The following is a 27,909-nucleotide window of genomic DNA, read 5'->3' on the forward strand; positions in this document are numbered from 1 at the left end:
TGATTTCCGTACCAATTAACCTCACGATCTTCGTAACGATGCAATTACACCCAAATGCAAAGAATTCTCGCAGACCTCCTCTTTCCATCAGTCCAACTTTTATTTCAATACCTCCAGTACTTATTCCACAAGCCGTGATTCAAATTCACCTATTTTTCTATAACATTTAAATTAAATTACTTGTAATTACCTCAGGATTATAAAAAAACGTTCCTATAAATTTCAAATTTTTTTGGTGTGATTCACAAGGCACAAGTTTTACTATGAAATGAGGTAAGTTTCATTTTCTCTTCAGTTTTCATTATTTTGTAACGATTATTTTTCTGCGGTAGGTCAGGTAATAATGATATTACTTCTTTAGCCTTGTTATTGAAACGTAATATTTCGCTGCGGTTTTATTGTTAATTAGATTTTTTTTTCTATTTTTTTCAATGATGAGTTAATTTGATTTTTAAATTACATAATTTAAATTATCTTGCTAATGTTTAATTTTAAATGACATTGTGTGTTGGGCTTAGCTCAACTGCTAGAGCATTAGACTTACGTGTAAATGATCCAAGTTCAATTTCAAAATATGTTAGAATTTTCCTGCTCCCCCTTCTTTCACCAAATTGGGTGAATATGGTTTTCTTGATCCAAATTTTATGTACGATGTTATGTATGCATGGATATGAGAAGTAATACAGAGTGTTTTAAAACTCATTTTAGTCATTTATTCACTATATCATTTCTTACATCACTCAGTCAATTTTGAATTTTCTCTTACAGCATGGACCACACAATTGCAAGTCATAACCAAGCAGTGAATTCATTGTGTAGGACATGTGGTATGATTTGTTTAACACAGAAAGAGAAACGTGCCCGCAAGAAAACATTTAAATGTTCAAATTATTCTAATGACATTCTTTTAGTTTATGGGACTGACACGGCATTGGACAAGCAAGGAACACACTCAGAATTTATGTGTAAAAAATGTCACACGGCTATGGGAAATGTGAAAAGAAGGAACAGTTCAGCAGCTCTTAGAACGGTTAGAGGAAAGTTTGAAAAATCCAAGGGCATTTGGTGAGCTTATGATAATTGTAGTCCTTGTTCAGTGTGTAAGCAACATAAAATACAGAGTACGGGATTCCTTGGAAATAGAAGCAATTTACATTCCAGTTTCCTTCAAACAACTAGCATCACATCTAACGCCATCCCAAACACTTCCTCAATAAATTCACCAACAGCCGACGAAACCTTTAACACTTTTACTTTTTTACAACATGTGCAAACTGAAATCACACAGATAGGTAATATAGCATGCACGAGTTTAGATAGCGCACACACAAACCAATCAGCACATCAAGTATCAAACCACTCTCTATTATCATCTCAGTCAACATGTACATCAACACAGATCACAGACCAAATCTTTCCATCTACCCCTATTGCTACATCAACACCAGCAAAAAGGAAACAAAAAACAGACAGCACAACATCACCGATGATAAAGAAATGGACATCCGTTAGCGACATATTGAATAGGTCACACAGTACACCATTATCTAATGATGAGGAAAAACTGACAACAAAATTAATAAAAAGAAAGCTCTACAGCCAAGCAAATGAAGGTGTAGTTAGTTGTAAAACTGGAGGACAGCCCTTTCTTCTACACAGAATAGTGAAACAGAGACGCATTTCACCAAAAGCTAGCAACACAACATTACGTAAACGTAAGCAGATCATACAGAATATTAGACACAACACGACAGGCTTTACACGGCAAGACTCCGACGTACAAATTGCATCAGAATTAAGCTCAATACCAATACAAAGAAGACAACAAATAATCACGCAGTCAGCGACAAAACAGAAACTCACAATTAATAAAGAAAAGATCTTAGTTATGAAGGAGGCACTAGGACTGAGTTGGCGTCAGACAAGAGTATTATCCCGTCACCTTAGAGATGTTGGGATTTCCGTTGATAACGAGAACGCTGTTAGGGAGCTAGTATAGCATCTATTTCACACAAGTGAGAATGAAAGAGTTTAGTTTGAGTGACACGTCTGATGGCAGTGTACCATTCGGGAAGATTGACAAACTTGTCTACTTTGTGGATAACCTGTTAGAGGGATATGATGCAAATGGTGCATTGACATGGCATGATAACACGATACCAGAAAATTAAATTTGGCTTAAACTTGGAGGAGACCACGGGAAGAATTCAATGAAAATGACATTACAGATAGCAAATCTAGAACGACCCAATTCACAGAAAAACACTAGTGTAATAGCAATGGCAGCTATACGGGACACACACAGCAACATTGACAGATTTTTAGATGAAATTAAAGAAGACGTTAGACAGCTCATGGTCCATTGTTGGCGAGGAAAATCAATTAAAGTTTTTCTAAATGGAGACTACGATTTCCTCTGTAAGATATATGGCATTTCAGGACCACAGGGCACATTTCCATGCATCTTTTGTTTGATGCCTAGAAGATATATGAACACAGATAACAGCACATCATCATTTGAACAACGAACTCTTGACATATTACACAGGGATTACAACTCTTTCATATCACAACACAAAGGTGACAAGAAGCAAGCAGCTCAACATCACAACTCTATTCACGCACCCCTACTAGACATCCAACTGGACCAAGTCTCTCCTCCATATTTAAAGGCTCCATACACGCACGGTTTTGATAGGCGTCCGAACCACGATCAGGCAAACCGGGGTGAAAACGCAATGTGTGTGGCCAAATACCTGGCCGATAAACCTAGGTACGGTCCATCGCTCGCAAAGCCCGCTTTGCTTAATATTTTTCGAGGCGATCGGCGATCGGGGGCGTGGCAGTATAAAAAGTTGGACAATTTTTTTCGGATTTTCGCTGTTTTGACGTCAGATTCATGATCAGCGTCGAATTTACAATAGGTTTGATACCAAGAACTATGTTTTTACTCCAAAAATTGATGAAATTAGAAATAAATTTTAATTAATATTGAGGCTATTTGGCCGACAGAACAGGGCCCCTCCCTGTTTTGTGATGGATCAAGTTGTATGACTCTCGCTTTCGGATCGGAAGGTTCAGGTTTCGAGACCCGCTCTGAGTGGTGCAGAGTTGAGTCCTTGGAAAATGCTCTTAACTCACATTCTCTCACCGTACTCAGGTGTGAAATGAGTACATGACCGTTCGTTGTCTTTGTTGGGAAAAAAATGTCCCATCGCCTGACAGGCGTCATGTCTCGTCTTTCAAGTTTAATATTGCTGTTGCCTTGGGACCCCTTGTAAAGTGATTTGAGCACGTGGATATTGCGCCAAATAAATGCTGTGTTATTATTTTTTTAAATAATATTTTTATAAATGTTGCGCCAGGAAGAGGTAGATGGCAAAAGTTTCGTTCATACAAAATAAAAAATAGTTTTCATGATTTTCAATGTAATGAAATAATAATATGCCAGTTCTTTTATTTTTTTTTTTTTCCTCCTCACCCGTTGTCGCGACATGACGGTCGACCTTGACACAGACATTTGGGATTGGCAGATGCCAAAATGCCTTGACTACGTGATGACAGGGGTGGGCATTGTAACCCTGAATTATAATCTACAAACAACGCCCCCCCCCCCCCCCCCCAACTCCCCCCCTAAAAAAAAAAAGAGCTGTGTGCGTGTGTGGGGTGGCGGTGGTGGTGGGGGGGGGGGGTTGCGAATGCGAGTAGTCCCGAGGAGTACCCGTTTAACCTGCCACGGGAACACTGTCGATTTGTTTTATAAATAATAACAACAATAATAATAATAATAATAATAATAATAATAATAATAATAATAATAATAATAATAATAATAATAATAATAATAATAATAATAATAATAATAATAATAATGACGATAAATAACAAATCTTTATTGTCCACAAAATGGAAAAATTTCCGTGGTCTACGTTGCTTTTAAACTTAAATCGGATTGTAAATGTATGGATGTTATGCGTATTGGAAAAATACTCACGACATCTCCATCGGGGTATAACATATTAACACACAAAACTGCAAACGCGAACGTTCATTGTCTGATTGATATAACTTAGTGATAAGTTAATTATAAAATGCTGTCTAAAAGCAATAACAACGGGTTGACTAACGTCAAATTCATTCCTTCTATTGATGCTCTGTGTTAAATTAAAATACTCACAAAGTCCGCCAGCCAGAAATATCACTCCAGCCCAAAGATCTACATGGAACTTTGAACGTTATAGTCTGATATATTTTAATGAGAACTAATCATAAAAATGGGTGTCTAAAAACAATAACAATGAGATGAGTGACGTCAATTTGGTTCCTTTTATAAATATCCAAGAACTTTACTCACTCCATCCGCTCTCTCCTCCTTCAATACATATGAATCTATTCTCTCATCACTTTTTTGTGCGGCTATGCATGTGATCTTGTGAAATGACACTCGCCTTTGGATCGGACGGTACTGGATTCGAGTCCCGCTCTGAGTGGCGCATAATTGAGTCCTTGGAAAAGGCTCTTTACTCGCATTCTCTCACCTTGTTCACTATTAAAATGAGTACCTCGCTGTTTACAGCGTCGTCTCTGTCGGGAAACAATTGCAATATCGCTTAGCAGTCATGTCTCGTCTAACATGTTTTTATGTTGGCCAAAGACCCTTATAAAGTGATTTGAGCACCTTTATTGAATATAGCGGTATATATAGCGCAAGTAAATTTTTCTCTCTTTCTCTTTCTTTCTGTCTCTCTCTCTCTCTCTCTCTCTCTCTCTCTCTCTCTCTCTCTCTCTCTCTCTCTCTCCTCTCTCTCTCTCTCTCTCTCTCTCTCGACATGTTAGATTATTATAGCTATTGCTACATATGATGCGAATATCTTGGACGGTTATTGATGCTATGAGTTTAGGTAAAATGCTCACAACATCCACCAGTCGGAAATAACGTACCGCCACACAAAACTACGAGTAACCTTGAACGTTAAAAGTCTGATTGATATAATTTAGTGAGAACTAATTACCAAAATGACTGCCTTAATACAATAACAAAGAGTGGAATAATGTCAATTTCGTTCCTTCAACAGTCTAATTGATATAATTTAGTGAGAAGTAATCACTATTGTGCGCAAGACGAAAGATGTTATTACAGACAGTAACTGGGATCGTAGCCTCACTATTAATTAAAATGTATTTCTAATTTCACCAATTTTTGGAGTAAACACACAGTTCTTAGTATCAAACATATTGTAAATTTGACGCTGATCACGAATCCGACGTGAAAACAGCGAAAATCCGAAAAAATTGTCCACTTTTTTATACTGCCACGCCCCCGATCGCCGATCGCCTCAAAAAAATATCTCCCCGTATGTGGGCAAAAATCATCTGCGATAAACGCAGGGATCGGGTCACAGCGATAGGTCATCCGTCCCGATATCAGCGGATGTCGGCGTCTATGGGGAGCTTTACACATACTTTTAGGGATAGTTCCATGGCGTACTAAAAGAGTCAAGGCCTTGGCGCACGCGTATCGAGCCGAGTTGGTTAAGGCCATTGACTAGCGCTGTGTAGTGTGCAGGTAGTGTGTTAGTCTAGTGTTAGTGAGAATTACTAAAGACCGGTATGCAATGGGCAGTGATGTAAGAGGTGAGTTGTAATTATTTATCTCATTAAACGTGTCGGAGGGATGATTTACTAATAAATAGTCTATATTATATTCAAATTATAAATCATGACGAGATAGCAAGTTAAGCTTTGTATAGAAATAAGCGTACACAAAACTTTATTTGAGATGGACTAAAAATACAACAACGAGAGAGGGAGAGAGAGAGAGAGAGAGAGAGAGAGAGAGAGAGAGAGAGAGAGAGAGAGAGAGAGAGACCTTTGGGGGATTTTGTTTCTTTTTAACAGTAGTGGGCAGTTTGATAGTCAACACTGAACTTTGATGAGTAACAACGAACATAGTATTGTGGAAAAGAAGCACCTCAATGTGATGGTGGTGATGGTAGTAGTAGTAGTAGTAGTAGTAGTAGTAGTAGTAGTAGTAGTAGTAGTAGTAGTAGTAGTAGCAGTAGTAGTAGTGTTAAAGAGGAAATGATGAAGATAGTTGTGATAATTTTATAGTGAGCAAAAAAATTTATAACGGGAAGAAAAATGTTGGAGAGGGAAGGGGATAGGTCATACAATGAAAAAGATATTATGTTTGAGAGATAATAAAAGATTGGGGAAGGGACAAATGATGATGGTGATGACAATGATGATAATGATATGTGGTGTCAATGATGATGATGATGATTGCATCTTACCTTTAATGCGGTGTTAAACAAGCAACAGTGGCGATGTTTTAGTTGGTTACATTGATGTTGATGATAATTTGGCAACTTTTCTTGTTGCTTTACTCATATTCTCTGATGGAAATGCTAGGCAGTGTCTCTTTAAAATTATACGCTTCAAGAGTTTGAATAACACTAGAGATGCACCGATGGGCGAACTCTGCCTTAAGAGAATGGCATGGAACTAGCGAGACTAAAAACTTTTTCCTCGTAAATAAACATTTCACCATAATACAAAATAATGTTCTTGCAAGCTTTCCATGCTGATCTTGAGCTTTGCCGAATACCTCCCCTCCTAAAATGTAAATATATTGTAATAATAAGTTGTATCAAAAAATGAAAGGTCATACTTTTAAATATTACCTGTCTGATCACACCAGATTCAATTTGTATATGCCTGTAACCACAATATTCTATTCTTAAATCGATTCTATACATGAGCATTGGGCATCCCAGTAATAGGCACTGTAACATAATTACTGTATTATGAAAAGATATTAGATAAAATGGTTTAATGAGATTTACAAGAAATTTAAAGTATGACCTTTATTTTAAGACTTACTGTAAACCTGATACTGATTGCAATGATTCTGAAATATTTGTCACTTTAATATTCAAAGCTCCTTCTAGTTTTATCTGATACTTCCTTACTGTCTTAAACAGAATTTTTAAATTATGCCATATTAATATTAAATTATGTCATCAACATTTCAATACTCTACGATTTTATTTTACACTTTTAGATAGGTAAATGTTACCCTGTGACGGACACAATGGCCAGGGTGAATCTATGAAAATGCATTACATATAAATGGTCAAATGGTTATTTATTGTGTTATATTTACTTGATTATTTATTTGTTTATCGTTTCAATTCGGAAAAGTAATTCACTAAATATTTATTAATTTAATTAATACATTTTTTTACAACACCAAAAATGTGCATCACTTATGGAGCTGGTATTCCTCATAAATAAACATAACCTCTGTACGTTAATGAAGCTTTGACATAAACTTCATCTGCAATTATAATGCAAGCCCTGCTCCTTTCTTCTTTAGAATTAAAAAAAGACGAAAAAAGTTTGACATCATCGATGTTCTTTGCTGATCTCGTTACTCTTTGAAGTGTTGTTATTGATGGAAGTTGAAGTACCTCTCTCAATTGAGAATACAGATGTCTTGAAACGGCATACCATGAAAATGCTTTGCATAAATCATCCATTGCATATATCCTTTTGTTTTTTGGAAGGTACATCAGAAATATTTGTCTCTCAATAAATTTGAATTTGTCATCCTGGGTGTCAATAGATGAGCAAATGAAATTAACTAGCTTCTGGAATTGTGACCAGCATTTGATTTCTTTACAAATAGCAGGGTGCTTTACTTTTTTGACACCTGCGTATGCTTCATAAATAATTCCCTTTATGTTTCCGTGTTTTTCTACACCCAAGGAAGTAAAATGAATTGAAAAAGCATAAATAGGCCCATCTCTCGATTCACTAAGGAAAGAAAAGTTATAGACTTTTCCCCAAATTAAAGTACCTGAGTAATTTTCTAATTTTTTCTGCAAATCGTCAGGAAATGTAGAGGATTTTAATATGTCTTTCATAATAAATTCTTTCAATTGTTGATCCTCATCAGGAACCCTAGATGCAGCGGTTGATTTTGTTGTTGTTCTACCTTTTGATTGAGGGACACCAGCACACGATGATGGTGCGTCAGGGAAATATGTGGGAGGGTCAGCTGACAGCTGGTACCATAAATTTTCCTGCTTTCTTCATTTTTGAATCTGGAAAATGTTTAGCCATATATTTGGTCACTTGATCAACAGATAATTGGTCAGGCATGGCTTGAACCCATTTCAACTTTTCATTAAGATCAAGAGGAAAATTGTACACTGGAATTTTTTCTGTCGCACTAGCATAGTCCGACTTGCAGCCATACGTGCTGCATTTCTTTCCCATGATGATGGAATTCTAAGTCAAGTAGTGATTTAGAAAAATGAATAAATAATCCGATAAAGAAATAGTAAACTAAATTCCTGAATGTCAACAATGATAATCACATTTCCACTTAATTAAAAACATAAAATTTAAAAAATCCAGCGAATTGAATGAAGCGAGAGAAAACAAAGCAGTTGTGACCAGTGAAGTCGAAACAAAGAATGAAAATGTGATTGCTGACTTCACACGGTATAGTAAACTAAATTCCTGAATGTCGACAATGATAATCACATTTCCACTTAATTAAAAACATAAAATTTTAAAAATCCAGCGAATTGAATGAAGCGAGAGAAAACAAAGTAGTTGTGACCAGTGAAGTCGAAACAAAGAATGAAAATGTGATTGCTCACTTCACACGGTATAGTAAACTAAATTCCTGAATGTCAACAATGATAATCACATTTCCACTTAATTAAAAACATAAAATTTTAAAAATCCAGCGAATTGAATGAAGCGAGAGAAAACAAAGCAGTTGTGACCAGTGAAGTCGAAACAAAGAATGAAAATGTGATTGCTCACTTCACACGGTACCTACTACACACGGTACCTTATTACGTATTCAATTTCCCCGCTCTGTGTAACTAACACAACGAAACAAAGAATGGCGAAAATTTTATTACTGACTACGCACGGTACCTAATTACGTATTCAATAACCCCTCTCTGTGTTACGAACACAACGAAACAAAGAATGGCGAAAATTTTATTACTGACTACACACGGTACCTAATCACATTCAATCGCATTCAATTTCCCCGCCTTGTGTAACGAATACGATAGCCTTAACCCCTAAGGTCAATCATCCTGGTGCTTCGGCCAGTATTATAGTAGGGCTATGGATAGTTCTCAAAAGCACCACAAACTGCTAGAAGACGCTGCCCACTCTCTTGATAGACGCATTGCTACACAGCCAGACACATATCTTACAAGTTTAGGGAAACTAGTAAAAACCTTTGGCAGTTCTTGGAAGGAATATCTAGAGATACAAGAAAAAATAGAAGAATTCCAGGGCTGCCTTGTTTTTGCAGAGACAAATAGCGACAGAGTAGAATATAATAACAAACTCCAAAACACAGAGGAGAGACTTTCAAATCTCATGCACGAGCCACTCACCCTCAGTGATGGTCCTATTGCCTCTGAATTGGACAGAATACTTAACCAGCACCGCATTACACCACAGGCTTACCACAGCAGGTCATCCATTGGCAACCACTGCCACAAATATTTACAAGAAAAAGTCTACACGCAACTCACACTTACAATTATCCAACAAACAAAGAACTGCACCCACGACCCACTCATCACTGACGACGCATGCAGTATTGGATTAATTTTCGACAATATAAACAAGGCCTATAGTTATGTGCACAACTTTATTTCACACACAAAACCGATCAAAGCAGACACAATCCAATATATTCAAAGTGCAATAAAACATTACATGGATACATACAGAAAATATTTTCCAAACAAAATAATCCCAAAACAACACCTCCTTGAGTACCACTGCATACCACACATCACTCAATATAAGTTTGGACTTGGACTTCTTGGAGCACAAGGCATAGAGAGCTGCCACCAAACAACAGCAAAATTGGAAAAAAGAGCATCCGGCATTATCAATGATATGGATAAAATGCGATTTGTCATCAACGCAATGCAGTTAAAGACCAGCCCCAAACTACACTGACGAGTTTGAATGCGCGTAGCGGGTATATTTTTGCTGAGGACTACTACGTTTTTTGTGAGTAGAAGTAGAAGTATTTACATCTTGTCTTTATAATACATAAAATTCAGACAAATCTATAGCAACGTTTTTTTTTCTCTAATTTTTTTAATGTAGTACCCACTATATTTTTTGTGTAATTTGTTACCGTTCATTGATAACTTATATTGAGAAATCTAGTAATACTATGAAAAAAAAAAAAACACACAGTAAAAGTAGAAAATATAAACTTTTATACCAAGTAGTGATATTTCAACTCATTCAATATGGTTGTCTGACAGACAATAAAACAAAACATTGTTAAATTGAGCGAAACGGCAATCCCCGTTAGCTAAATTCCTCTCGGTGATTGACCGCTCACCGCGTTACCGGGTCAGCAGGTATCAGGAACGGGGTACCGTCTCAACTAAAGCCCCCCATAGACGCCGACATCCGCTGATAATGGGACGGATGACCTATCGCTGTGACCCGATCCCTGCGTTTATCGCAGATGATTTTTGCCCACATACGGGGAGATATTTTTTGAGGCGATCGGCGATCGGGGGCGTGGCAGTATATTAAAGTGGACAATTTTTTTCGGATTTTCGCTGTTTTCACGTCGGATTCGTGATCAGCGTCAAATTTACAATAGGTTTGATACTAAGAACTGTGTGTTTACTCCAAAAATTGGTGAAATTAGAAATAAATTTTAATTAATAGTGAGGCTATGTGGTCGACAGAACCGATCCCAGTTACTGTCTGTTATTCTATCTTTCGTCTTGCGCACAATAGTGATTACTTCTCACTAAATTATATCAATTAGACTGTTGAAGGAACGAAATTGACATCATTCCACTCTTTGTTATTGTATTAAGGCAGTCATTTTGGTAATTAGTTCTCACTAAATTATATCAATCAGACTTTTAACGTTCAAGGTTACTCGTAGTTTTGTATGACGGTACGTTATTTCCGACTGGTGGATGTTGTGAGCATTTTACCTAAACTCATAGCATCAATAACCGTCCAAGATATTCGCATCATATGTAGCAATAGCTATAATAATCTAACATGTCGAGAGAGAGAGAGAGAGAGAGAGAGAGAGAGAGAGAGAGAGAGAGAGAGAGAGAAAGAGAAAGAGAGAAAGAGACAGAGAGAAAAATTTACTTGCGCTATATATACCGCTATATTCAATAAAGGTGCTCAAATCACTTTATAAGGGTCTTTGGCCAACATAAAAACATGTTAGACGAGACATGACTGCTAAGCGATATTGCAATTGTTTCCCGACAGAGACGACGCTGTAAACAGCGAAGTACTCATTTTAACAGTGAACAAGGTGAGAGAATGCGAGTAAAGAGCCTTTTCCAAGTCCAAGGACTCAATTATGCGCCACTCAGAGCGGGACTCGAATCCAGTACCGTCCGATCCAAATGCGAGTGTCATTTCACAAGACCACATGCATAGACGCACAAAAAAGTGATGAGAGAATAGATTCATATGTATTGAAGGAGGAGAGAGCGGATGGAGTGAGTAAAGTTCTTGGATATTTATAGAAGGAACCAAATTGACGTCACTCATCTCATTGTTATTGTTTTTAGACACCCATTTTTATGATTAGTTCTCATTAAAATATATCAGACTATAACGTTCAAGGTTCCATGTAGATCTTTGGGCTGGAGTGATGTTTCTGGCTGGCAGACTTTGTGAGTATTTTAATTTAACACAGAGCATCAATAGAAGGAATGAATTTGACGTTAGTCAACCCGTTGTTATTGCTTTTAGACAGCATTTTATAATTAACTTATCACTAAGTTATATCAATCAGACAATGAACGTTCGCGTTTGCAGTTTTGTGTGTTAATATGTTATACCCCGATGGAAATGTCGTGAGTATTTTTCCAATACGCATCAATACATTTGCAATCCGATTTAAGTTTAAAAGCAACGTAGACCACGGAAATTTTTCCATTTTGTGGACAATAAAGATTTTTTATTTATCGTTATTATTATTATTATTATTATTATTATTATTATTATTATTATTATTATTATTATTATTATTATTATTATTATTATTATTATTATTATTATTATTATTATTATTATTTATTATTATTATTATTATTATTATTATTATTATTATTTATAAAACAAATCGACAGTGTTCCCGTGGCAGGTTAAACGGGTACTCCTCGGGACTACTCGCATTCGCACCCCCCCCCCCCCCCACACCACCACCACACACACGCACACAGCTCTTTTCTTTTTTTTTTTTGTTTGGGGGGGGGGGGGGGGGCGTTGTTTGTAGATTATAATTCAAGGTTACAATGCCCACCCCTGTCATCCCGTAGTCAAGGCTTTTTGGCATCTGCCAATCCCAAATGTATGTGTCTAGGTCGACCGTCATGTCGCGTCAACGGGTGAGGAAAAAAAAAAAAAAAAAGAACTGGCATATTATTATATCATCACATTGAAAATTATGAAAACTATTTTTTATTTTGTATGAAATCCTTTATAAATTTTACGATGATCAAGAACGAAACTTTTGCCATCTACCTCTTCCTGGCGCAACATTTATAAAAATATTATTTTAAAAAAATAATAACACAGCATTTATTTGGCGCAATATCCACGTGCTCAAAGCGCTTTACAAGGGGTCCCAAGGCAACAGCAATATTAAACTTGAAAGACGAGACATGACGCCTGTCAGGCGATGTGACATTTTTTCCCAACAAAGACAACGAACGGCCATGTTTTACACCTGAGTACGGTGAGAGAATGGGAGTAAAGAGCCTTTTCCAAGGACTCAACTCTGCGCCACTCAGAGCGGGTCTCGAAACCCGAATCTTCCGATCCGAAAGCGAGAGTCATACCACTTGATGCATCACAAAACAGGGAGGGGCACTGTTCTGTCGGCCACATAGCCTCAATATTAATTAAAATTATTTCTAATTTCATCAATTTTTGGGGTAAAAACATAGTTCTTGGTATCAAACCTATTGTAAATTCGACGCTGATCACGAATCTGACGTCAAAACAGCGAAAATCCGAAAAAAATTGTCCAATTTTTTATACTGCCACGCCCCCGATCGCCGATCGCCTCGAAAAATATTTAGCAAGGCGGGCTTTGCGAGCGATGGACCGTACCTAGGTTTATCGGCCAGGTATTTGGCCACACACATTGCGTTTTCACCCCGGTTTGCCTGATCGGGGTACGAACCAGGATCAAAACCGCGCGTGTATGGAGCCTTTAAGACTCCTTCCGCACTAGGACAAAACTGTCCCAGGACAAATTTGTCCTGTCCCACTGGAGAAAACTTCTATTCAAAAGGGGTTCCGCACTAGGACAGGACTGTCCCGGGACACACCTGCGCGAATGCATTTTTTTTTTTTTTACAAGATTCAAAAGTTTATTTGTAGGCAATTGTCAATATAACTCATACAAGAATATAATATTTTCATCAACAAATCAAGTAAATAAAATCAATAATAAAGCAAGTCAAACAATGATAGTAATAATGATAATAATAATAATAATAATAATAATAATAATAATAATAATAATAATAATAATAATAATAATAATAATAATAATAATAATAATAATAATAATAATAATAATAATAATAATAATAATAATAATGGTGATAATAATAATGTATAATCTTCTAATTAATAGATTAGTTATTTAATAGTTTGAATTATAAATTAATAATTTAAAAAATAAGTCCTTGGTACAACTCTAATAATTCACATTTTATGAATCAACATAAGATAAGACATGACGATAATGATTTTTTACACTGTACAATGGGATTTGTTTACATAAGATTTATATAATCATGAAATATTCTTATAGCAAGAGTAATATTATTGCTGCTGCTACTACTACTACAACAACTACTACTACCACTACTACTACTACTACTACTACTACTACTACTACTACTACTACTACTACTACTACTACTACCACTACTACTACTACTACTACTACTACTACTACTACTACTACTACTACTACTACTACTACCACCACTACAACTACCACCTCTTCTACCACTACTTCTACTACTACAACAACAACTACTACTACTAACTACTACTACTACTACTACTACTACTACTACTACTACTACTACTACTACTACTACTACTACTACTACTACTACTAATAGTAGTAGTAGTAGTAGCAGTAGTAGTAGTAGATAGTAGTAGTAGTAGTAGTAGTAGTAGTAGTAGTAGTAGTAGTAGTAGTAGTAGTAGTAGTAATGGATGAAATAGAGGTTGCATATTTCTGTGCTTTACTACGTGGAAAAAAAAGACAAATTGAAAGAGAAAACAATATTGGGTGCATCCTTTAATGACCCAAAGATTGCTCAAGGGTCAATTCCGTAGACTCTATGGTGACCTCCGATCTTATCTTAAAATGACTTTCTTGGAATCACCTCATTTTACCCAGGTGCAAATGAGTACCAGTTCGCTGATGAAAGTAATCTTTGACGGACTAGCATCATTCAAGAGGATAATAGAAAGTCAGCATGGCTCGGTGGTACGGTCTTTGCTTCGTACCCGAAAGGCATCAGTTCGATCACCCGCTGATGCGCTGTGTTGCCTTGAGTAAGTCACCTCGCCTAGCTCAATTTGCGGCGCTGCACTGCGGCTAACGCCTGGGTTATACCTCGCCCTAGCTCAATTTGCGGTGCTGCATTGCGGCTGACGCCTGGGTTATTCCAGTCTTCCCTTGGAATAGACACTCGAGAAAAATTTCCCCGATGGGATGAAAAAGGGAATTTTATTTTTTTTAAATTTTAAACTGTTATCTGTCTGCTCAACGCTACAGCAACATGGATAAGTTCCGGAATTATAAGCTTAGGAGGCAAGATGGCCCATGGTTAGCGCGTTGTACTCTGGACTCAGAGGTTCTGTGTTCGATTCCGACCGAAGCCAATTTGTACTTTCTAGAGCAAGAAAATTTACTCCAATCACTCACTCCCTTCAGGTGTAAAAGGGTACCTGTCAAGCTGGGATAGTAATCTGCGTCCTGTTCAAAGGTTTTCAAACAAATACGTTAATTGTCCGCTTCACGCTATTGAAACCGGAATAACTCCTGCACCATTGGCTACAAGGCTCTAAAGGAGTTAATTTGTCTTACAATGAGTCCAAGTGGCTCAGAAGGACTTACTTTAAAATAATTTCATTGAAAATTCCCGAAATGAATAACGATAAAGATAATTGATCCCACAAGGTACCGAATAGATGTGCGACCGGTTTTAGACACGTTACACACAAAGTGTGACACTTCTTAAATTATATTTATAAACATGTTTATGTTGCTATGCCTTCTGTACGTGGTTTCATCACATAGAATTATTTTTTGAATTGTTCTTGCTTTTTTATATTCAGAATTGAAATAAATAAATAAATCATAACTGTGAAATTGAATGTAAGCTTCAGTTTAATATACGAAAACAGATAAAATGGACGTTTCGGGTTTCCCCTTCATCAACAACACATGATGAATTAAAAACTACAGACGAATGAGATAATGTGGTAGTGGCGTTGTTAAGATGCATAAACAAAAACATCGATGGGCAGGAAATTGTATGCTACTTTGTGAGGAAACACGAATTAAAATAGAGCAATAGAAATTTATAAAAGGTGCGTACTTAATTATGTTAAAAGAGGGGAGGCGGGTAGGAACTGTGTAATGCAGTATAGAAGACAGTGAACTAAAATAAAGTGTGGACTATTGTTGGAAAATAAATACGATGGAATTGGAAATAAATACAAAATGTAAGGGATGTAGGTATTAATATATTAGTGGCATTAGCAGCAGCAGAAGCAACAGTAGTAGTAGTAGTAGTAGTAGTAGTAGTAGTAGTAGTAGTAGTAGTAGTAGTAGTAGTAGTAGTAGTAGTAGTAGGGATGCAGAAAATAAAGACAGGCATTTCAATTTTGACACGGCACCGCCAAGTCTGGGACTTTTTTGTCCTAGTGCGGAAGTCTGCTATATTTTTCTACTATCACTATCACAAACGATATGAACACGGGACTGGGACAGTCCTGTCCCATTGATTTTGTAGCATTTCACAACGGCTTGGGACACAACGGGACTGTTTTGTCCCGTCCCAATAGGTGCGGAAGATTTCTCTAAATTCTATATGTTACAGATTTTGGACAGGACTGTCCCAGGACAGTCCTGTCCTAGTGCGGAAGAGGGTTAAACTGTTATCGTTATGTACGCTGTGTCCTAAGCGAGGCGACGTTATTGTTAAAAACAAACTTTTGTACCGGGTCGCCACTGAAGCCCGCCATCAATTAGTGTTGCCAAACCAGTACCGGACTCAAGTCAAGGAGATTGGACACGATATCGCCTTCTCTGGACGCATGGGAATTGAAGCCACAATTCAACGCATTGCTAACCATTACTATTGTCCCGGACACGATGTCGATATTAAGCGCTTTGTAAAGTCATGTCATAGCTGTCAAAGTCAAACTGCTCTTATGCAATACATGTACGCCTTGGAGAAACAAACCCCTATAGTCGGCTGGGAGGTACTTGCTGTGTCTTCTATTTCCCTGTACCTGTTTTTCAATTGCTTTCTGTCTTTGCCTTGGAATGAGATTACTTGGTTTTGTCCTGACCCTGGCCGGAGTCCTTGGCTGGGAGGGAAACAGTCGAATGTATAGTTATAGTTTTGGGAGATTATATTTTTTTCCTTGTAAATCATCTCTCTGTTATGTATTGTTGTTTTTTATTTTTAACATATGATTTGTAACCATTTGAGTGTATTCCTCTTAGTGGGATCCCGTGCTGGTGTCTGGGTGAAACTTTTAGGTGACCTCAAGCTAAGTACTTTGATAGTGTGCTCTTGGAATATACATCTGTTTCCTGTTTGAACCAATTCCCCTTTGTCTTACATTTTCTTGCGTGCTTTAATTATAATTCTAGAACTTTTTACTATCCCATTTTCTTCCTTTTTACTGGCGCTGATATGACCTTAATGTGTTGCAAGCGCCGTAAAACCCTTAAAATAAAAAAATAAATAACCCCTATAATCGGCAAGCCTTTTCAACGCATCAGTATTAACATCGTAGGACCCTTACCTATGTCACGGAAAAAAAACAACAGATTCTTAGTGACCTTGATCGACGCGTACAGTGGATGGACTGAAGCAAAGCCACTCTTGTATAATAGTCATTGCACTTATTTTGCTTTTCTAATAATAATTTTAATATCAAGCGAACTATTTCTGCGATATTCTCATTTATTAGACACACAAACAATAGCCGACAGCTTGGAGATATATTCTAGGATGGGAATTCCTAAACAGATTCTTTCTGACAAAAGGTATCAGGTTCGTGGAAATTGACGAAGGAAGTATATCACTTGCTACGGACCCACCATATTACTATCTCCGTTTATCATCCCCAATGCAATGGACTGCGGAACATTAGTTCAAATGATAAAAAAAATATTTGTGATTGACCAGCCAGATAAATGGGATGACTACGTCGCACCCGTCCTTTATGCCTACCGAGACAGCTCACAGAAAGAACAGGATACTCTCCGGCCACTCTTATATTTGGGAGACCATTAGCAGGATCACTAGACGCATTGAAAAGCTACTGGACCGACGAAAAGGAGCAAAATGCATCAAAATATTCAAGATCGTAAAAACCGCCTTCAACACAGCTGGAAAATTGCGACTGCATTTTAAAGCAAAACAATCTCGGAACTACGTACAACAAACACACACGGGAGGCAAAAATTACAAGTCGGAGACAAAGCCTTACTGTTATTACCCTCTGGAGATAAAAAATTACGAATTGCATGATAAGGCCCATACACTATCGGAGTCCCATAGTGGGCAGGGGGTTACAGACTGTGTCTTCTATCCCTTTATATCTGTTTTCTAACATGCTTTCTGCCTTTGTCTTGGAATGAGATTACTTGGTTTTGTCCTGGCCCTGGCCGAGTCCTAGCTGGAAGGGAAACAGTCAAATGCATAGTTATCTCAAACTAAGTACATTGGTGGTGTGATCTTGGAATCTACATCTGATCCCTATTTCTTCCCAGTTCCCCTATGTCTTACTTTTTTCCTGGGTGCTTTAATGGGGTTAGTTCACGCCGCTTGACAACGGAGTGTGATGTCACGTGTCTCCCGGCAGTTACGGGCTTAAAATAGCTGCCGAATATAAACAGTGAGAACGAGCTTGTGTTTGTTGACACGTCTGATTAATAAACGCAAACGCGTGAACTTATTTTCCCTTCAGTTTTTATTTAATTTGTTGTGTTTTCGTCATCTTTACTCCTTTGTTGTTGCTGTTGTTGCCGTAAAGTAATAAGATTGGACGGGGGTGGCGATGCTGATGACAACGACGATGGTGATGGTAGCTGTGGTGGCAACGATATGGAAGACGACAGCGATGACGATGGCGGTGGTGCTGACGATAACGACGACGACAACGACAATGGCAATGATCGTGGCTTTAAATCAATTGTTGTGTATGTGGATGGGAGTGATGATGGTTTGTAATGGTGGGGGCGATGTGGTCTGTGGCCAGTATCGCCCTTTGTTTTCTCGTTCCACACCCTGTTGGTGTGAATTTGACTCAATGCCGTCAACAAGAGACATTGGTTGTTGACGGCATTGATAATAAAACGCCGATGTTAAAAATAAAGTGGTGAATACAAATCTCTCGTAATGTGTAAAAGAAAAAGATTGGTAAAAATCAGGCTTTACCTTAAAATGCATTTTTTTAAAATGAGAATATCGCAGAAATAGTTCGCTTGATATTAAAATTATTATTAGAAAAGCAAAATAAGTGCAATGACTATTATACAAGAGGTAGACACAATAATGTTGATTGTTTGTATCTATCACAACACTATTTCCGACTTCCAAGACAAACAATAAGAGAAAACTCTAACTTTCTATGTCTTTTCAAACAGAACAATAAAAACATTCAACATATATACCAAGACCACGCATCACATGATATGGAATATGATGAATTTAAAAACCTATGCAAATTATGTTGGTCTAAACCATACGATTTTCTAACAATAGATAATACATCAGACCCAAACAATGGAAAATATAGATTGAACTTTGACACATTTTATTTCCCTAAAAATGGAGCAATTGCTTAAAGAAAATAATGAGTTACTGAAAGAGTTAAATAGACCTAAAGAACATTATGATATTATTGTAAGTAAAAATGAAACAGAATTTAATACTATATTTAATCCACCATTAGAATTAAGTTCAAAACGAGGATATGAAATTGCTTAGTTGATCTTGAAACTTATTACTATTTTTATAATATTACTGAGAAAAACAACATCATACAATATTCACATAATGGACAAGATAAAACAATAACTATTCCTCCAGGTTCATATGAAATGAAAGGATTGAATAGGGAAGTTATGAGACAACTACAAACCGATGGTAATCAAGGAGCAATCCTGTTTTATCCCAATTCAAACACATTCAAATCTATACTTAAAGTAGCTGTTGGTTACACTGTGAAAATTACTCACAACAATAGCATAAAAAATTATTAGGATTTACACAAGATTCTTATTCTCAAGGAATTCATCACTCTGAAAAATTAGTTAATATTCTTAGTATCAATTCTATCTTTGTTCATATTAATGTTATTAATGGTTCTATTGTAAATGGAAGTCAAAATCCTGTTATCTATACTGTTTTTCCCCAAAGTTTCACCAGGATATAAAATCATTCAAAGACCAGTATCCCACTAACCTACTTGTGTCCCATTAATTAAGGACCATCACTAACAAAATTTAGATCAGTGGTGATGTCAAGGGTTTGTCAATTGGAAATCCTCACGACATCACTGCTCATAAGGAATACAAAATTTTGCAAATAGTCAAAGATTTGCTCCTGTATATTCACAGATCTGGTTACCCCGTAAACGCCCATTTGGTTACACGGTGATCCAGAGCTGAAGCTATCAAGTGACCCACTGGGACAACCAGAGAATGACTAAAAGGCTCCTCCATAAAATAACCAGACAAAAGCAACCCTAACGTCGCCACCAGTCACATCCAAACAGATAGGGAACCAATTATAATGAATTGAGCAACGGGAAAAACGAAGAGAGGAACATTAACTACCCATAGCCTAACTTAAATTCATCAAAATGTAACATTACTCTTTTGGCTAATTAAATTATTTGTTAACGTGTTATTGTGTGAGGCAATTCTGTTGATTTATATAAAAGTATTTCTGCTTTAACGGGGATTAATAATTACATTCTGAACCTATCTATTCCTATATAACGTGCCAATAATCTACCACTACCTCTACAACCTATTTCTATAAACTTAAAATTTTGTTACTGTGTAATAGGTACTGGCTAAGATGTAACTGTAGTACTGGCTAATTGTCACGCGGGTCTTGGGCAGTATGGTTAAGGCCATTGCATTCGTTACACAGAGCGGGGAAATTGAATACGTAATTAGGTACCGTGTGTAGTCAGCAATCAAATTTTCGTCATTCTTTGTTTCAACTGGCGTTAGTCACAACCGCTTTGTATTTCTCTCTCTCTTCAATTTGCTGGATTTTTAAGTTTTATATATTTAATTAAATGAAAGTGTGCTTATCATTGTTGACATTCCGGAATTTAATACTTAAATGTTGTATTAGTGAAAGTGTGCATATCATTGTTGGCATTCCTGAATTTGGTTTACCATTTCTTTATCGGATTATTTATTTATTTTTCTAAATCACTGCTTGACTTAGAATTCAATCATTATGGGAAAAAAATGCTACACGTCGGCTGCAAGTCGGGCTATGCTAGTTCGACAGAAAAACATTCCAATGTACAGTTTTCCTCTTGACATACCCCCTACTCTATCTAACCTTTATTTCCTGTTATCAATTTTTGTGCTCACTATAAAATTATCACGACTAATATCTTCATAAGATAAGATAAGATAAGATGAACTTTATTAATCCAAAACAGGAAATTACATGGTGTTTTACATGGCTCAAGGTAAAAAGATAAGATATTTAGCAGGATAGATGATTATACAACATAACAATAACAATTTATCAAAGCTAGTTGGGATTTAGTGCGGTAGAAAACATTCAGATCATTCATTCTCACACTCGCTCTTAATATTACGTTCTCCCTCATTAATTAATAATGTCAGAAATAATGGTATTAATAATAAATGAAAAGCATTAGAACGACATTTCTAAGGTCACCGCCCCATGCAGGGAGGCAGAAACGTATCATACTATGTATGTACTCATATGTTGATTCGAAAAATGTTGACAGTAATTTCTTTTCTGTGTTAAAGCTATTTAATTGTCGCAGATGGTGCCTTCTCTTATTACAATTATTTATGACTTTCTTTGTATGTTCGCCCCAATTTAACTTTTCATCAAACACGACACCCAGGTATTTGTATTTCTGCACAATCTCTATATTTTCGTCTTTGATATTTACTGCATTATTACTGACAATTTGTTCCTTTTTCCTAAAATCATAAATCATTTCTTTTGTTTTGGTGACGTTTAGTTTAAGAAACTGATTGTCACACTATACAGATACATTTTCAATTTCCTGTTTGTAGTTGACTAAGTCTGAGTTAGATCTTATACTAGGAACGATGGCTGTGTCGTCTCCATATTTAATGAGGGTGACATTCTCAGACGTACTAACACAATCATTAGTGAAGATGGAAAATAAAATAGGTGTTAAGACGGTGCCTCGAGGTGCACCAGTATCTGTAATTATCTTTCAGATGTTTTACGGTACAAGATTATATTATTATATAATATCAAAAGCAGTGGCATCAAGTGCTAAATTTTTCAATGTCTGCATGTGTCCCTTAAGCCATTTCCCTCTGTGTTCAAACTCCAATCAATATATTAACGTTGACCTTGTGTGAAGACGTGATTCTCATTTGGTCCATTATGATGGCAGTTTTGAGGATTTTTATCTTTTCGAATTGAAAGTTTTGGAAAATATTTGGTAGAACAACAAAATAAGTGCGACACATTTCATTTCCGATTTTGAAGTGCTCATTACATCACTTTAAAAAAGGTTCCTCTACCCGTTTTAAAATGCCTCTGGTGTTATGAATAAATAAATGTATGAGTGAAAATATTCTTGAGAAATGAAACAGAAGAGGTTGAATTCTATGATGGTTTGGTCAATTCACAAAGCTGATATATGCAGTTGCCGTTCGTGATTTCTATAAACAAATTATAAAACAGACTTGATGGGATAGAAACATCACCATACAAATTTACTTCACGTATTTAAGTAAGTCTTTTCTTTCTTTATTTATCTTTCTTTTGTATTTATAAATATAGCACAAGGAAGTCATTTTCTTCTTCTGATTCTGGCACCACTTTACACAGTAAGCATGTCAAGCCACTGTGTGTGTTTGTGTGTGTGTGTGTATGGAGAGAGAGAGAGAGAGAGAGAGAGAGAGAGAGAGAGAGAGAGAGAGAGAGAGAGACAAAGGGAGAAAGAAAGTGTGAAGGAATGAAAGAGAGGAAGGATAGAGGATAAAGAGGGGAAAATACAAAGGAAGAGACAAAAGGAGGGAGAAAGAAAATTAGAGGTAAAAAGTGAAAAAAATATGAGAAAAAAAAAAAAAAAAGAGAGAGAGAGAGAGAGAGAGAGAGAGAGAGAGAGAGAGAGAGAGAGAGAGAGAGAGAGAGAGAGAGAGAGAGAGAGAGAGAGAGAGAGAGAGAGAGAATAATATGAGTTTCTTTCTACTCACAACATGCTTACATTTCAACAGTCATGAAAAAAGGACTGAACACCCCCCCCCCCCCATTTCCTCACCTTGCTCCTTCTCAAAGTAATAGACTATCATTAATTAAGTAAGTCGGTCAAGGATAGGCCAATAGCCTAAAAGGAAAATCCCTCACTGGGAAATTGTGCCCCCTCCCCTTCCACCCCCTCACCCACTCCCCATCGTTGCTCCTAAATCTTTTTACATATGTATTTGAAGTTCAGCTAGACATTTTGTTATATTTTGTACTTGAAGTACATATCGACACTCCGACGTAACAAATTGTCACGAAGGTGAACAACGGCCTATTCTGTCAGTTCCTGTGTGCTTATTTCAAGCCTACACAATTTGCATAAGCACTGATGTTCGGATAGACCAAATAAGAATATGTACTGACGGACGGATAGACACTCCGTTTAAGTTTCATCAACTAAATTTCACTTGAGTGAAATTAAGTGCTCCTCAGATGTGGTAAATCATCTTGTAATAAAATAAAAATGTTGGGCTTTGCCCACCCTGTCCTCTATTACCAACCGCAACTGAATAGTGTTGGCATCTATTTTTCTGGTCTAATATGCTGGTCGTCAAATTAAGATCGTCCATCCTCTTCTTTTACGTTCCATAATCCTAAGAATCTGCCAATAAAAACATAAAATACATGACAGAAAAACCATATCGACGGCACGTCTTACGTTGCTTTTTATGTTGGTTGAAGAAGGGTTTGAACCTGAAACGTTCCCTTTTTGGTATTTTGTTCTTTATTGAAGCTGTTATATTCATTTTTGTTTATTACTGTTTTTCACAGTCCAGCTTCTACTTCTAGCAGTTCAGCATCACTTTGACTTGTGTTATAACCATCATATCGAATCATTCTACCTTTTAGCTCACCTGTCTTCTTTACCTGTTCTATCTAACGATTTCTCAACCGATCACTGTGCTGTTCTCCACTCCTCCCCCTGCTACACGTCACAAAAACGGGTCACAAATCTAGTGACGTAAACATTCATTGTCAACATGGTTGACTGTGGGAGTCGAAGGTGTGCACAAGAAAGAAGATCGCTTCGTCGCGATCTTCAATCGCTCAGCAAAAAACTCCCTGTTATTTTGGGTAAGAACAGATTCAATTTCGTCTCACAGTACCTATTAGCCCCTGATTTTTCATTTAAGTGCTCTTTTAGATTCAGATGATACTAAATGTGTCATCGCATCCCTCCGTCTCACCTCTCCATTTCCTGTGTGATCTCTTTATCTACCGTCGAAAAAGACGATCGATATAATTGAGCACCGCCTAGATAAGAAGATCGTGCATCGTCTGCTGTGTTTGTGCTCGTAAATTCCTTTTTTATATCTCAACATTTGTGTTAATTCAAATTTTCTTTCTTTATTCTAACTTTTAATCCGGAATAATATACAAGCCATTTATAAATATAAGTGTAATGTTTGCCGTTCATTAAAAAAAATTATTTAAAATCGATTTGTCAAGAATTTTACCCTTCATTGGCTACGGTAGGTACTTGATTTCTTTGTTTTCACCGTCTTCACAATTGGCCATTGAGATAAAACATTTCATCCGTTCTCCTTTCGGATTGAATTGTTTTAATATTCTTACTATTTTCTTTTCACATTCACATACGAATGTTTTTACTTGGTCTCTGGTTATGAATAAATAAAATAAATATCCATTTTTATCTTGTTCCGATTATTTTGGTACATCACAAAATAATTTCATTGCAGTTTTATTATTATTAAAACTTTTTTTTATTGCATCGGTACTGATTCAGTCAAGCAAATATATAAAAGACTATAGACGTCTATAGGCCATTCCATGTCAAGTAAAACCAAATTTCGAAAATTAGGAGATACACCCCATTTGATTTTCCTCACACTTGGCTCAATTGAAGATACTTATGGGTCTTGAAGAAACCAAATTTTCAGTTCAGAGTATGGATATTTGAATTTTTTACAATTTTTTGAAATTTTGTCTCAAAACGTGTCAGTATCAATTTTGCTTGTGGGTCCATTTTTGAGAGGCTATAACTTTTGTATTAATCAAGCTAAGCCTCTCAAGTTTGGTAATCCTGTATAACTTTTGGCACTGTTCAGGGGTTGATGTCTGTGACGAGTGGGTGACCATCTTTTTTATTTACCTCGGATTTAGTCCGATTCGGGTTGCCCCATTAGCTCTATCAGGTTGACTCTTCTATAGCCAAATAAAAAATATAAATAATAATAGTAATAATAATAATAGGCACAAAGAAGGAAATAGATAAAAATAATAATTTCATCATCATCATCGTCATCATCTTATAATTGGATTCAATAGTCTAATGTCACGTCGTCCAGCAACGGCGGCCATCGTGGTTCTAAACAAAGAAAATCTGTACTTTTTATTCTTCATGCTGGCTATAACTTTTCATATGTCTTGTGATCAGAATGTGTAAAAGTCAAAACATGATCAGATTTATACTGTTTTTTTTTCCTCTGGATACGCTCGTCGGAGAAATATTTCATAAGGGTGTCCACCATTGTTCTGATAGCTTAGAGCCAGTAACTAAGTTACCATGTGTCACGAGGGAAGTGACGTTACGACTGTTGAAGCGTATTGGAATAGGGTCCTAAGTGCACAACTATATAACTTTTACATCAGAAACTAACAAAAAAAGCTTATCTCACAAAATGGACGATTCCAAGTGCCATACATTGGTACTCCTCAATCAAATGATGCGGGTTCATTTTAAACAATAAAATTTAAATAAAAAGAAAGTAAAATAATATAAAAACTACTCCCTTCCCCCACCAGATACCAAAAGAATATTGAAGAAACCTGGATTTGATTATTATGCGAATTGAAAAAAAAGCAAACACACAAGAAAAAAAAGAAAGTAATTGAGCTTTTTATATAGCGCAATATCCACTAAATTATGTGCTCAAAGCGCTTTACAAGGGGTCCTTGGCCAACAGCAACACTTAACATGTAGGACGAGACATGACACCTGTAAGGCGATATTACAATTTTTTCGGACAGAAACAACACTGTTAACGGCCAGGTACTCATTTTACACTTGAGTACGGTGAGAGATTGTGAGTAAAGAGCCTTTTCCAAGGACTCAACTATGCTCCGAGTGAGGCTCGCACCCAGACCTTCTGATACAAAAGCGAGTGTCATACCACAAGACTACATAGCCGCACAAGAAACACACAAGAAACATGAATTAAACAAGTCATAGTGTTAAAACAAAAACAAAACAAAAAATAATAAGAATGATAAACAAGCAAATAATAAATGGAATGCGAGAAAAAAAAATATTGAAAGTAGTCCGTGATGTATTGACTAAATTGCTTCACACAACCAAACATATCTGGTAAACTCCAATGTATACATAAAAAGATGATCACCCTCTCATCCGGGATATCAAGCCCCGAACAGTGCCGAAGTTTTAGCTAGATTACAATTATTTGAAAGAAAATGAATTTTTTAAAAACGTTTGGAGTTGAAAATCGCTCTGTGTGCTGTTTTACCATAAATTGAATTTTTTCAATATTTTTTATCATGACTTTAATATTTCATTTTAATATGAGGCAATATTAGGGGTAACAATATGTAATTGAGTATGCCCATGGCGTACTAAAAGAGTCAAGGCCGTGTTGCAAGCGTCTCGAGCCGAGTTGGTTAAGGCCATTGACTAGCGCTGTGTAGTGTGTAGGTAGTGTGTTAGTCTAGTGTTAGTGAGAATTACTAAAGACCGATATGCAATGGGCAGTGATGTAAGAGGCGAGTTGTAATTATTTATCTCATTAAACGTGTCGGAGGGATGATTTACTAATAAATAGTCTATATTATATTCAAATTATAAATCATGACGAGGTGGCAAGTTAAGCTTTGTATAGAAATAACCGTACCCAAAACTTTATTTGAGATGGACTAAAAATACAATAACGAGAGATAGATAGATATATAGAGAGAGAGAGAGACCTTTTGGGGATTTTGTTTCTTTTTTACAGTAGTGGGCAGTTTGATAGTCAACACTGAACTTTGATGAGTAACAACGAACAGTTTTGTGGAAAAGAAGCACCTCAATGTGATGGTGGTGATGGTAGTAGTAGTAGTAGTAGTAGTAGTAGTTGCAATAGCAGCAGCTGAGCTTAGATGTATTATATTTATGAAATAAAAGAATCAAGACATCATCTTTGTATTTAACGGTTAACAGGAAGTAACCTTTTATTTAGATGCTGGGCAGAAGTGAGTAAGTAACCGAGGATGGGTAGTACCCGAGAATGGGTATTGTACATCAATAAATAATTATATCGATACCACACACCTCTCTCCATAAAAAAATTAATGATTGAATTATATTAATTTTTGTAGTACATAGTATTAGTAGTAGGTAACTATGGTATATCTTAAGGATAACAAACACATTTTTTTTTTGTTTTATCATCATACTGCGATTAACAATGACTATTGGGAGTATTCTTAGATAATAAAGAAATAACATATTAATTAACGAGAATTAATAAAACTTGTAAAATACTAAATTAACCATCATTGTTTTTAATCTTGGGCTGGTATGCTGATAATCCGACTCGGGGCTAAAAAGAAGAGACGAGGTCAAAATAACTCGACTCCGGATCGGACATACTGCCCTCACTCACCGTTTCCTTCTGGAGAGGGATGAAAAACCCCTCTGCAGAAGATGTAACTGTGACCTCACAGTTCAACACATTTTAATTGATTGTACAGAATTAGAACAGATAAGGTCACAACATTATGATAACAGAGACTTGAAGTCTCTGTTCCAGTCGGTCGATCCGCTTACAATTTTAAAGTATCTGCAGGAATGTGAACTCGTGCAGAAATTGTAAATAGATATTTTTACAAAACGAACATGTAACTATTATGATTTTATAAAAATTTTATTACAACAATACACGATTGAGCAGCTATTGCCCCTCAAAGCCGATAAAAATTGATAAAAGACAGAAACGGGCGCTTAAATGACCTAAATGGTGTCAAAAGCGCCGTTAAACACGTAAAAACAAAAAACAACAAATTTCACCTTACATTAAGCCTCATTTAGATTTTAAAA

At 36.4% G+C, this 27,909-nt stretch overlaps 2 protein-coding genes and 1 long non-coding RNA gene across 4 annotated transcripts in view; 2 read left to right on the top strand and 1 right to left on the bottom strand.

The window, feature by feature from the left end:
* Positions 1–7,292, bottom strand: part of LOC144965506 (uncharacterized) — a 94,237-nt gene extending 86,945 nt beyond the window's left edge. Inside the window, exon 1 of the long non-coding RNA XR_013644032.1 lies at positions 6,294–7,292. This is a non-coding gene — a long non-coding RNA (uncharacterized LOC144965506). The remainder of the gene's footprint in view (positions 1–6,293) is intronic.
* The window catches only part of LOC144965503 (glycerol-3-phosphate acyltransferase 1, mitochondrial-like), a 279,629-nt gene extending 259,531 nt beyond the window's left edge, over positions 1–20,098 (top strand). Inside the window, exon 21 of the mRNA XM_078900905.1 lies at positions 19,961–20,098. Within this exon, the coding sequence (XP_078757031.1) occupies positions 19,961–20,011 (51 nt within the window). The 3' untranslated portion in view covers positions 20,012–20,098. The remainder of the gene's footprint in view (positions 1–19,960) is intronic.
* A 3,705-nt stretch (positions 20,099–23,803) lies between these two features.
* LOC144965507 (uncharacterized) overlaps positions 23,804–27,909 on the top strand; it is a 43,310-nt gene continuing 39,204 nt past the window's right edge. The window contains exon 1 of one of the 2 annotated variants that reach the window (XM_078900911.1): positions 23,804–23,930. In XM_078900911.1, the coding sequence (XP_078757037.1) occupies positions 23,837–23,930 (94 nt within the window). In that variant the 5' untranslated portion in view covers positions 23,804–23,836. The remainder of the gene's footprint in view (positions 23,931–27,909) is intronic. The other variant, XR_013644033.1, reaches the window with a different exon arrangement.

The sequence above is a fragment of the Berghia stephanieae genome, chromosome 2, assembly GCF_034508935.2.
Source record: "Berghia stephanieae isolate SIO BIC M18660-M18661 chromosome 2, UCSD_Bste_1.3, whole genome shotgun sequence".
NCBI lineage: Eukaryota > Metazoa > Mollusca > Gastropoda > Nudibranchia > Aeolidiidae > Berghia > Berghia stephanieae.